The 12,533-nt window shown below is 40.8% G+C and overlaps 1 protein-coding gene across 7 annotated transcripts; it reads right to left on the reverse strand.

Moving 5' to 3' along the window:
- Positions 1–103: 103 nt before the first annotated feature.
- Positions 104–12,283, reverse strand: znf148 (zinc finger protein 148). Of its 7 annotated transcripts, none has more exons than XM_037109586.1 (7): positions 12,139–12,283; positions 9,210–9,526; positions 7,329–7,454; positions 7,081–7,204; positions 6,906–6,989; positions 6,671–6,789; positions 104–6,229 (listed from the first exon to the last, which is right to left on the reverse strand). In XM_037109586.1, the coding sequence occupies exons 1-7, from the start codon at positions 12,266–12,268 to the stop codon at positions 4,592–4,594; spliced, it is 2,538 nt and encodes an 845-aa protein (XP_036965481.1). In that variant the 5' UTR covers positions 12,269–12,283; the 3' UTR covers positions 104–4,591. The 7 variants fall into 7 exon arrangements, with proteins under 7 accessions (XP_036965481.1, XP_036965480.1, XP_036965482.1 ...); XM_037109585.1 differs by having other exon boundaries at positions 9,150–9,526; XM_037109587.1 differs by lacking the exon at positions 12,139–12,283 and adding an exon at positions 11,634–12,095 and having other exon boundaries at positions 9,150–9,526.
- Positions 12,284–12,533: the final 250 nt, after the last annotated feature.

The raw sequence follows: 12,533 nt of genomic DNA on the forward strand, positions 1-12,533 counted from the left end.
TCAGATTACTTAAATAAATAACCTAAAATGTTAACATATTCAATACATATTTTTGTAAAAATGGCCTCTGTGTATTTAAAAAAAAAACCAATTCAATGGCAAATACTGTGAATCATTTTATTTATAAGGACATGACACACAACAATCAAAACAACAATTGAATCAGATTGTTTACAAATCATAATATATTGCAAAAAATCTAATCATATGGGTTACTTGACTGAAATTAATCAGCTACAATTAAAGCTGCACATTATTCATAAAACACTCGACCCAACAAGTTAGAGACCATGCAAATGAACCTCACTGTCTACCTCGAGATCAACCTTACAGTGAAGCAGAAGTAGGGCCTCCTCGTCAAGTTCTTTAAAAGTATGAAAAAAGTCAAAAGTTCGGACTCGAGAGGGAGATTCCCGTCTGCATTTGAAAGATCTTGACACAAACGACTTGTACAGAGATAAATGAGGGTAGCAATAGTGACTGCATATGATATACTGTACATATCAGTGCCATAAATGACATGTTTCAAAAATAGTTTTTATCAAAAAATTAATAATTCAGATCTTTTCACACAAAACAAATAGTTTTTTTTTCTCTAGCTTATACAAGGACACTTATGGCCAGGTTACTGACAATAGATTATTTAAAGGAAAAATACCATGGTGCTGTTCGTTTCGACTTTCCAGAGTAGAATTACTCGTATGCACTGTGCTTTCAATTATCGCTTACACTGAAATGGGCAGCTAGTGGAATATTTCCAACAAGTTATACTCCACCCAAAATCTAGTTTAACTGACATGAATTGAAGCTGACCACAATCTAAGTTCACCTTAAAATACATATTCAGCCAAGTTCATGATTAAATCCACAAATCATTTCATGAGCTTCACAGCAAAACAGTGTTGCAGCATTTTCCTAAACAACTTAAAGTAGATGGGAACTTGTATCAAAATGATTTAAAAAAAAAAAAAAAAAAAAAAACGGCAGAGAAACATGAAACGGCTCCATGCAGTTTGTCCGGCGTAATCCAAGGATCGGGAAGTCCTGAGATCTCAAGCTGGTTTTAAAAGATGTTATTTACACCGAAAACCTCCAGTGTGGCTGAAGCGTTGGTGCACACCCATCTGAAGTGGATCTACAGGTTTGTCAAGGGTGTAATTAACGTCTTCTTCCAAATCAATTTGGGATCTCATGGCTTCTGAAGACTTGGATTACACCTGAAGAGCTGTGTGCATCCATTTTGTGGGTTGTTTTTTCTAACAGTTTAAAACGAGTCTTCACCTACTTCAGTTGTTTAGGAGAAAGCTGCATTCGTGTTTTGCTGTGATGCTCGATCTTCCATCAGCGCGAGGGTGAGCAGATTTAATTTTTAGGTGAACTTATCCTTTAAATATTTGCCACTGATTTCTGGTGGAGTATTACTTCAAATCCAAATGTACATTTCCTGGTCTTGGGGGCTTTTCATTACCAACACTTGAATACAGTAAATCCCATCATAATGCACAATCAAAATGCATTAACCTACAAAAGAAATCACTTGAACCAATCATCAATACAATTGAAAATGTGTTGATTTTCTTCTGATAACAGTGGTGAAATATATTTATATACACACACACACACCTCAGACAGCCGCATCCTGTCAGCGAGTGAAATGAATTAATTGTTGAATGTAATAAATGCTGGAAAACTAAATAATGTGCCTTCCACTGACAAAAAGTGTCTCTTGCACAAGTCACTCTATTGACACAGAAAAATCTAACAGTACTTCTCAGAACATAAAAATATACAATGTATTTACAGCAGAATATCTCCGATAAACTCTAGTGGGAATGATCGACGAGGAAAAATAAAGTGTTTGATGATTAACGTGGGTGTCGCCTGTCCCTGATTGTCAGTTGTGTCGTAACAAGAGGGAGCTTAGCATCAACTTTCTAAACCTCATTAAATGGCGCCAAAAAGAACAAAAACCCAAACAAAAAAAATCAACAAAAAAATGTTTTATGCAATAGCACCTACGACATCACACATAATGAACTTACTGAAAACAATCAACAGTATGATGAAGCACAGAAGAGACCTCAGATGTGGCTTGCGACTGCATTCTAGCGAACTGGTGATAATCATCAAAAACTACAAATGTCTGAAACATGGTCTGCTCATATACACACGAAGACGCCACATCCTTCCAGCTACAGATAACAGTTTGAGAACGAAATGTACAGCTATTTCTTTCTTCGACTCTAAATATGATGTGCGAAATAAAAATAAAGCTCCCAGATCTCGACGCATTACAGACTGTATAGGTTGATAGCTTATGTGGTTTTTGTTACTGTGCAAGTGGAATTAGTAGCCTTGAAAGAAACAAAGAAACAGGAATGAGTAAGGCTGGAATAGAAAAAACAGAAAGAAAAAAAAAGAAAGAAAGAAAGAAAGGCACGGATGCAAAATTAATAAAACTGGAAAAACCAAGCACCTCATTTCCACGTGTACTCTCTTTCTACATGAAGCCTAAATACAAGGGGGTCTAATCACATTGTTGTTTCTCCAAAACCTGTGCATCTTCCAACAAGAACAACAAAGGACCATAAAAGTGCAGCTGCAAGAGCTACGTTATGAGTGACGAAAGCGCAACCCAACAAGGGTTTGTACTGACAGGTCAGTCTCAGAAATCTCCTTTTAACAAAAGTCGCCTATTAAGTAAAGGTGTTCCATTTCCTCCACTGTGAAACTGCATACTACATTCCCTGTAGTGAACAATGTGCAAATTGTGCAAAAGTCACGCACAATCTTCTTAAGTAACTTCACTACAACTTCCTTAAACTTCTGAAGGAAAACATTTATCCTGCAACCATATTATGTGTGCAGCTATTTGATACCCAAATCTTTTTTTTGGCGAGTGTTAAAACTGTGAAGTCATAACACGTTTAGAAATATCAGTGACGAGAAGTTTAAAAGGAATACATTAATGTTTAACGATTCATGACGGAGCTATAATTTCTTCGTTTTTGGACATCACACCAATCAAATTAGGCCCAATGGAATGTAAACTAGATTCCATATCAGACAAATACAATCAGTTAAATTTTTCCTGTGGCATTCATTACACACATCGTGTGGAAATGCCTATTTCAGGTGATAGTAAAGTGACTTCAACATCAAGTGAAGAATCAGTTACAATTTCATTAGAGATGCACCGATTACAATTTTCTTAGCTGATTACGCGTTCTGATTTCTTCTGATCTGTCTGACCTGCTGATTTTTATAAATGGAAAATTCAATTTCACGTTCATAATGAGCACTGACTGATAAATAACACATGAAAATAAAAACATTTAAATGGCCTGTTACTGAAATTTTAGCTCCCTGGTCTAAGCATTTACACAGAGTATACTGGTATACCCTGGACTCTTTTTGTGAATGGTGAAAGGAGGTCTTGCTGATGTGAGCGGCATAAAAAGTTCACTGTTCCTGTTTACTTATGCTCAAAGTAAATGCGCAATTCATAACCCTAGACCAGAATGTTTTATAATCCCAAAAGAAAACAGGCGGAACAGAAAACTCCAGTAACGTCCCTGTCTCTGCTTCGCTCCATGTCTGCGTGGACTCTACTCTTGCACTGAAACAGATGAGATTTTTTTTTTTTTTTTTTTGGTGAATAACACAAGATATTTAGTTTCTTTCTTTCTTTCAGTACAGGCTGGCGGCATGTCCATGATTGTGACTGGCACAGAGTCGGATATATCTGACACTGATCGGCCAGTTGCTGGTCGCGGCAGATCACGCGGAAATCTGGTCCCTGGCAGGTAAATCGGTGCATCTCTAGATCTAATCATGGTTTCACCTCTGTAGACAATTTAACAGGGGTCACACAGTTTGGGCAAAAATGTTGTTAAATTTAACCAGATTTAACCAATTTAACAGCGAGGGGAGGTAGATGCAGTAAGAGCAAAATGGCATATATATATATATATATATATATATATATATATATATATATATATATAAAAAGGGACCTTGTTTAATTGAGCGGAAATGTTGCATTAAGCAGCAAGAGTGACTTTTTTGTGCAAGGCTAACTGATTGACAGAACATTTAAAAGGTCCTATTTGTGAGAAAAGTTGATTTTTGAGTCTCATTCAAAACTTGTCAAATACCGACACTCTGGGATTGTAGGGCACGATAGCAACCATCCCAAAGCGCCAGTATTTGACGAGGTGGGAAACAAATCAACAAAAGGACCTAAAGATAAACTCTACGGCAATGGGATGAGAGATTATTTCTCTCTCTTTCATTACACTTTGGTTGCTTAATCTCTTGATATACATTCTGGCGCAAGAAATGTGTATCCATGATTACAATTCTTTTTTTTTTTTTTAAAGGGGAAGTGCTAATTATTGTTTCATCAATTTGCAGTATTTCCATTCGATCAGGTTGCACTTGAAAAACAAAAAAACTAAATATTAGTTTTAAATAAAATGCTTTAAGAAAGAGCACAAAGTTGCAATGGGACTTGTTTTGGCAAAACAGGACACATGAGATAAAGTGCTGCTGAAATTATAAACAGAAATGAATTCATCCACCCCTCCCTTCAGCCAAAGGTTTCACTGGATGAAACATCAGGGGAGGAGTTCAGTTGAGCCCTGGTCTCAGTGACTCTGACTAAGGGGAACTCTGAGAAGTCTGTGCTGTGTCCTCGGAGACTTAATTGTCCATTGGCAACAGTAAACTGTGAGGAGGATCCAGATCTCGATGCCTGGAAGTGAGATTTGAAGTTCTGATCGAAGGAGCTTATTTGAAAAGTCTGCAGTATGCCTTGTGAAGAGTCTGTCTTTTTGGAGGGAGATACCTGCTCCAGAAAGTCCTCCTCAGCTGGGGACACTGCTGAGGGAGGGGTGGTCTCGTCACCTGAAAATGAAAATGAGTGCTGGGAGTCCCCGACCAGTAATCCAAAGTGAGGTTTCTCTAATGTGGACCGTAGCGGAGAGCTCATCCCTGATTTGAACCTGCTGGGGGAAGGAAACTGTTTCTCGGTGGAGAACAGAGGTTGTCCAGCTAAGGTGGGGTTTTCTGAGACCAAGCTGAGGCTCTGGCTGGTCAGGTAGCTGTCGTTCTGGCTGGTCCTCTCCAGTGCTTGCTGGAGAAACTTGGAGTACTCTTGTAAGAGGCTGACCTTCTCTGTAGCTGGCTGAGCCTGGGCGGAAGAGGCTCCGAGGCTCTCCACGGGACTGCCATCTGAAACATCTGAGGAATTAATGGATATGCTTGACGTAACCTCTGTGTCCGCCACACTGAAGGAAATGTCTGACTGTCCGTTAGCCTTATTGGAATAATGGTCCAACAGCGTCTGAAGGACCTCATCAGGCAGCACGTTCTTGTCATGGGTTGCTTTAATCTCTGCGCTGATGGGCTGTGGCTCCAGAATGGTGGCGGGCACAGTCTCGTCGATGACGGTTGACACCACAGTTTGTGTAACAGATGGCTGAGAGGAGATGCTGCTTGTGTTCAGGCTGTAGTCCCGAGTGTTGTTGGCCATCGCAGCCTGAAGGTAACGTTTCTTCTTGAGGAACTGCATGGCATCGTCGTAGTTTGTGCTGCTGGCTGCTGGCTTTGCTGGTCCTCCTTGAAGAGTTTCTACTGACTCCAGTTCGGTGTTGCTCTCTACGTCCAAAAGGCCTTGCTTGTCCACAATTTCAAAGGTGTACTGTGTGACCTTGGTATTCTCCTCAAAGGAAGACAAAGAAGACAGGCAGGGAGGGGTTTGCTCCGTGGACTGTTTCAGACTCCTCTTGGGGATTTTCTTCAGGACAAGTTTGGGAGGAGTTGTGTCTTCTGATGACACGTCTCCCTCTTGGTGCTGGCTAGCCGTTTCTTCAGGAAGTTCCACAGAGTAGTCTGCAATCACATACTCATGTTTGACTTTGGAGGACACAGCATAGAGAGGTAGACCTTCAATTTTATTCTGTCTCTGATCCTCCTTCTCCTCCGTTTCGACCACAGCGACAGTGTGCCCATCTGGCTGTGCAGTGGTGGAAGCGCATGAACTTTTGTCTGCACACTTTTGGCGCTTTTTCTTGGGCAGTGAACACTCTTTGGAGACAAAGGGGAGGCCTAAAGAATCCGTGTCACGCAAAGGTCCGACTTTACCAGCTGCCTTGTTGGTCTTTCTCTCTCTGTTCTCGTGACACATTCGTCTGTGCTTTAAAACCCGGTCTGTTCTGGAGAAGTACTGTGGAGAAAAGAAATGTTTTTTTCAGTGAAGTACTTTCCACTTTCCATTCTTCAAACACTGTTAATGGTACTCAAAATATTTTTTGGGAGACTTCTTATAAAACTTGACATGCTCATGTAGCTGTGGCACTGCAATGATTAGTTGATTGACCGAAGAGTCAACAAACATTTTTGCTCTCATTTATGACAGTAAATGAAGAATAATTCTAAAACCTAAGGCACTGTTTGAAAACATCTAATACAAGCTGTTGGCTCCACTGGTTAATAATGAATCACAATGAGTCAGTCACATTTTCTGAACGTGACAACATAATCCATAATTACGCAAATGTTGTATCCCTATTTATCTGGTTAAATACCTGCTTTTCCACCATTGTCAATTATATTGTTGATTCCAGATACACTGTGCACAATCCAAGTTAACTAAAACAGAGCTTACCTGGTGACAGTAGTCACACTGGTACGGTTTCTCTCCGCTGTGAGTCCTCTTGTGTCTCTCCATATGGTACTTCTGGATGAACCTCATCCCACACTCATCACAGCGGAAAGGTTTTTCACCTAAACAAAAAAGACAAGAAAAGGGAAGAAAAGAGAAAAAGACAAGATGACTCACTTGAGACTGAAATGACAAGTGAAAACTTAAGAGCATGCCGATTACATTCATTCTCACTCACCAGTGTGGATTTTCTCGTGTCTCTGGAGAAGATATTTCTGAATGAAGCGCATATCACACTGGCTGCACTGAAATGGCTTCTCACCTGGAATTTTAATCATAGATATGAACCTCAGTATATACATTTAGTGACAACATTATCTCTCATTTGAAAGTAATTTAAAACCAATTCATACCTGTGTGAATGAAAAGATGCCTCTGTAGATGGTAGTTGGTTCTGAATGCAGCATTACAGTGAATGCAGACGTGACACTTGGGGTTTTGTATGCCCAATGATACCTCATCACTGATGCTGAGAATCTACAACAGCAGAGACAACAAAGACATAGAGCCGTGTTTGATTTACTCTTACAGCGGTCACAGAGGAACATTTTAACTCAAGGCCATTTAAAAATATAATTTCTGTGACAAAACTGACTTGCACCTTTGCTGGTGAACGCTGCTTCCTTTTTTTCTTCTTGGGACACACCATCAGGTCCTTCGCTCCTTTTTTGTCCTTCTTTATCTGGACAGGTGGCTCAGCCAGCTTCAGTTCCTGTTTGATGCTCAACTGTAAAAGCAGGACCAGAGACATGCAAGACATTTAACAGGGCACATGATGTACTTTGAAACCCGCCCACTCATCGAGCAGCTTAACCAGGTCAGACAGGTGCTATAGGGCAAGCAGACGACAATCTACGAATGTGTGAGGGTACCTCACCGTGGAGCAGCTGCTGCTTCACCACAATTTACCAAGACAGTTGACGTGGTTCAAGCATTCTCTTCATCTTGGGAAGATGCTGAATACACAAGAGGGAAATCTTCAGTTCCTAGAGAGCTGAGTACATGCTGAGAAATTACATCCCCCAGCTGATCTGAGAGCATATACAGGTTTCATATCTCACTTAATTTAAAAGGGATGGTTTGGGTTTGTCCATGGTTGTACTGGCAGTTAAAATGCTTACAGGCCAGCCCCAACCTATGTAAAAATATAAACAAAGATGATGGTTGACATGGCCCCGGCTTAGATAATCAGAGGTGTATGCATTTTTAATGGGTCATGACTTCGTATGATTTTAGATGTATTGTACATTTTATCGTGTCGTAATGTAACTTTGATGTCTTTCTTCTTACCTTCTTTCTTCTATTAAAAGCCTAACTAGGGATGGGAGTTGGAAACTAGCATTAGCTATAATCTCTGTATACAGAACATCAGTCACATTGAATTGTTTGTAACGAGTGGAAGTGTTACTATGTTAACCTGTATTGTCCCGATCAAATAAACTAAATCAAATCAAATCAAGCAGACACGAGTAATGGAATCGAAGCCAAGCAACACACTTTTTTGGGACAACCCAGTGATCTGACTGCCACTGTTCCTGCCTGTGGTCCTCAGCTGCATGTCATTCTCTCTCTCTCTCTCTTTTGCTCGTTTCCTGTCACTCTTCCCCTGTTGCCCCTGATTGGTTAGTTTGTTTGTGTTGTTGTCTGACTTAAGTGAATCCAAATTAACCCGTTAAAAAGGTGCAACATGGAAAAACTGGCCACCTGTTGAATACATAAGTAAGGTGCAGCATATCACCAGAGTACCTGATAACTGCTGCTAACTGTGGCTGCTGTTAGCTAGTTAGCTCAGTTAGCCCTGACTGAGAACTGGGGGACAATGGGGGAGCCTCAAATGATTGGGCAGGAGGGTTAGCTAGCATTCCAGCTCCAGTAGATGTGTCTTCAACACAGTTCACAGATGCCTTTCACGTAATGTCAAAACTACTCTTTCTTCACATTCTGATGACAATGTTATTTATATTTTACAGTAAATGTCATTATTACATTATTACACATTACATTATTGCAAAACACAGAAGTTACACAATTATAACTGATCAAGGCAGCAGCAGCAAAAGAGGTACTTCTGTGTTCTGCAAAGTAAAATGACTGTTTCTGTCAAAAGAAAAAAAATACTTAAAATTCACACGCTGTGTCATTCTGTTGTAATGCAAAGTCTTCCATTTCAAAGTGCTTCCTCATAAAAAGCAATCACTTAAAACTTCTTTGGAATTATTTCATAAAGTATGAGTGTCACCAGCAGTTAACTGGGTCAAGAGTGCATTTCCCACGTGCTTCAGTGTTGAAGGAACTGATGTCCCATACCAGATATTTCACGGGATGACATGAAAAGCAACCGATGATGTGGAGACCACCAGACAGTATCCACACATATAATCACACCAAAACAGGGACTGCTTCTTAACCAGCATAAACTCACTGGCATATGAAGCAAGCAGGGAAACTTATGGGTGAGTTTTAGGGGGAAATGCACTCCCACCTCGCCTCCTCCCTCCTCTTCTCCGCCTCCACCATTCTTTGTCATCTCCTCCTGCATCATCAGCTGCTCCGGAGGGACCAGGTCGTGTGTAACCAGCGAGCTCCCCGTCAAGTCCTCATCTTCGTCTTCATCGTCATCGTCCTCGGCCAGCAGAGGGTGGTTTGCCAGCGATCGCTCCCCTAAGGTCATCACCACCAGTCCTCCTCCGCTGACCAGCCCGACTCTCCCTCCTCCATCTATTCCTCCGCTGCTGCACTTCAGCAGCATGCCCTCCAACTTGTCCTCAGTGTTCATCTTACATAGAGTAGTTCTTAACTCTGAAATAAAAAAAGAAATGGAGAGATGACTGGATAATGTTGTCAAGCTGAATGTCAAGTTATGTTTTGATCAATGCGACATTAGAGAAGGCAGATGTGAAATCACACACATCCAGAGATGGGAAGTAACGAAGCACAAATACTTTGTTACGACACTTAACCAGCTTTTTAAAGTTTAAAGTACTTTTACTCCCTACATTTTAACACAAATATATGACCTTTCTACTCCTTACATTTTAATAACAGGCTTGTTACTTTAGTTAAGTAGAGGTGTATTAGCATCATGCATCTTCAGAGGCCCTACAGCTCTCTGCCTGGGCTGACTTTTTGCTGTGCTTGGGACAATTTACCGACCTTAAGTATCGGTACGCCTTTACAAACATCTCAGACAAATCAAACTGATTCTACCTTTAAGTTTGATAGTCTTTCAATGATATTAACATGACATGAGGACTCAGCTAACTTTGAACAGGAATGACTGGTAGAAATGTCCTTTTATACAGTGAGTACATTTCAGAGCGTTTACTGTATTACTTTTGCTTGAGTAGAGAAGTTGAATCAGAACTTCTACTTTTACCTTCACAAGTAGCTGTACTTCTACATGAGTAAAAAAAATCTGTGTATAGTTACCACTTGTCTACAAATCAACAAACACATCAGGGGATAACAAATGTCTAAATTTACTTCCATTGTGATTCTTGCTGTGATCAGGTAACGGTGCCAGAGTCGGAGTGACTAAGACACAACTGCGATGACATGCTTACACTTCCAGGTTTCCCATAAGCTTGATAAATTATGACTCTTAATATTTTAATGTGAAAAAGGTCACTCTCAATTCCTAGAATCCCAACACCTCAAAGAAGGTATTGCATAAGTTAGCAACACTAGTTCTAGTCTGGTCAGCATGAGTTTACCCAATCGTAAGTAAATGGTGTTTATGATACTCAAGGGGTTGAGTTGTGATAATAATTATGTGTATTCTGGGCCCAGTAAGTTTCACCTACTAATTCACTCGTTGCATAAGATCACTTCGAACCTTCCAATAAACTGTCACACCAGCCCACTCATCTTACACTCAACTATGTCTCCTCTAAGTGGCAACTTTAGTAACTGGGTCAGCTGTTGTCTCTGTGATATTATCTTACAAAATGTACTGTAACAGTGTAAAGTGATAGTAAGCTCTCAAGCACCTCATAACGTTGAGCATTAATTGGCAGAATGCGCCGTTCTTATAAGCCACCGTCGGAAAACACTTTAAGTCTTTAACGCTACTGATGTTGGCTAGTTAGCCATTATAACGTTTTTTGACTCATGAGACAGGCAGGTTACTTTATTAATATATGTATCAAAGACGGCTAAATGCCAGCCTATGCTGACAACGGGATATTTCTACAGTTAGAAAAACAGATATTGTATTTTTTTTAAAAAAAGAAAACAGCGACATTACACTGGCGTTGTCCCCGCTTGTCGCTGCACTTCGACAAGACCTAATTAGTCAACTAACTAGCGAGCTTAAAACGGTAAAGCTAGCTAACGTAGCACTTGTGGGCCGTTTGGTAACAGGTTTGACGCTGTAGCTAGCGAATATTCACTGACCCAGGAGGCAGCAGTAGCTGTCACGGTTTAAAAGCACACCAAAGACCACTTACTCCCATATGTAAACACACTCACTGTGTCACTTAGGTTAAGTGGGTTAAGTCTCTTGCTAGCCAGCCAGCCAGCTAGCTAGCCGCGCTTGTCAGATCACATTAACAACTGCTGCGGAAACGCAGGAAAGGAGAAGGACGTGCCTTCAGAATTAAGGCTCGCTCGACACATCAAATGGTGAACATGTCGGCTGCAGGACTAGAACCAGACTTCCCGAACATGTAACGAAGTTGTTCGTATTAACACATGAATACTGCCACTTGAACTATGCTACAAACTATATTAAGCAATCCTGTACATAGTCCTGCCTCATTACCCTTATTTCGTAAAGTTTTTATCTGTAAGAGAAGTGCAGAGGCACGATTTTCAAAAAAGCACAATAACAACACGCCCCAGCCACTCTTGCAATGTTAATTAGGCATTTTATCAAATCATGCATCAACCACAGAGTTAACATTACCATCAAATCGCTGAAAAGTGCATCACTGGAGGCTTTACTTTGAAGGCGGCAACCGGAAGTTCCACTATCCTGTCACGTACTTGACAGACGTCAACGGCCTGTTTGAAGCTAGTTAGCTAGCTGCTAGCAAGTTACTGCAAACATTGCCCTGTCTCTATCGCTGTAATGTTCAGTTGACACAGCATCCACATGGCATTAGACGTATCCTCTCACAAGCGGTATTCATCAATAAATCCCAGCTCACGTCGAACGACGTTCATGGCACAAAACGCTACTTTCGCATGCACATTTCCCCAAAACTTGTCAGCGGGGTTACTACGCTTCGGCGCTAGCGCCTCCAGCTTCCTCAGCCACTCTGCCCCAATAGGCCACAATGTTATTGCTTGCTAGTAAAGCTAACGTTCGCTAACTAGCTAGCTCGCCGCCAGGACAAATAATAACATACGTCTGAGCGACGCGCAAGGAGTGATACACTAACATATAGAGCTGCATAGTTTCTTCTTACCTGCTACGCGTCTCAAACCCGTATTGCTGTCATGATTGTTATGCAAGACTACAGTGTAATGATGGTGTGCGGAATAATCAAATACACCATCACATTTCATGAAGGCATGGACGTTTCTATTTGTCGCCATCCAGTGGCGAACAGCGGTCAGTGAGCGGCAGTGCGCTCCTGATCACCGATAGTATTCAGTCATGCTTCAGTTTGGCGACCTACTTCTATAAATGATCTTTAATTATTACAATGTCATACTGATTTTCACCACTCATTTCTGGTCTTTTAAGGCTGTTTTAATTAGTCGCTCAAAAAAAAAATTATATACGTGTGTATCAGCTAATGCTGTCTATCAATAGGCTGCACTCTGATTTGTGGTAATCTCATTGAATCCATGCGGAAAT

This window comes from Acanthopagrus latus, chromosome 9, assembly GCF_904848185.1.
Source record: "Acanthopagrus latus isolate v.2019 chromosome 9, fAcaLat1.1, whole genome shotgun sequence".
Classification (NCBI taxonomy): Eukaryota; Metazoa; Chordata; class Actinopteri; order Spariformes; family Sparidae; genus Acanthopagrus; species Acanthopagrus latus.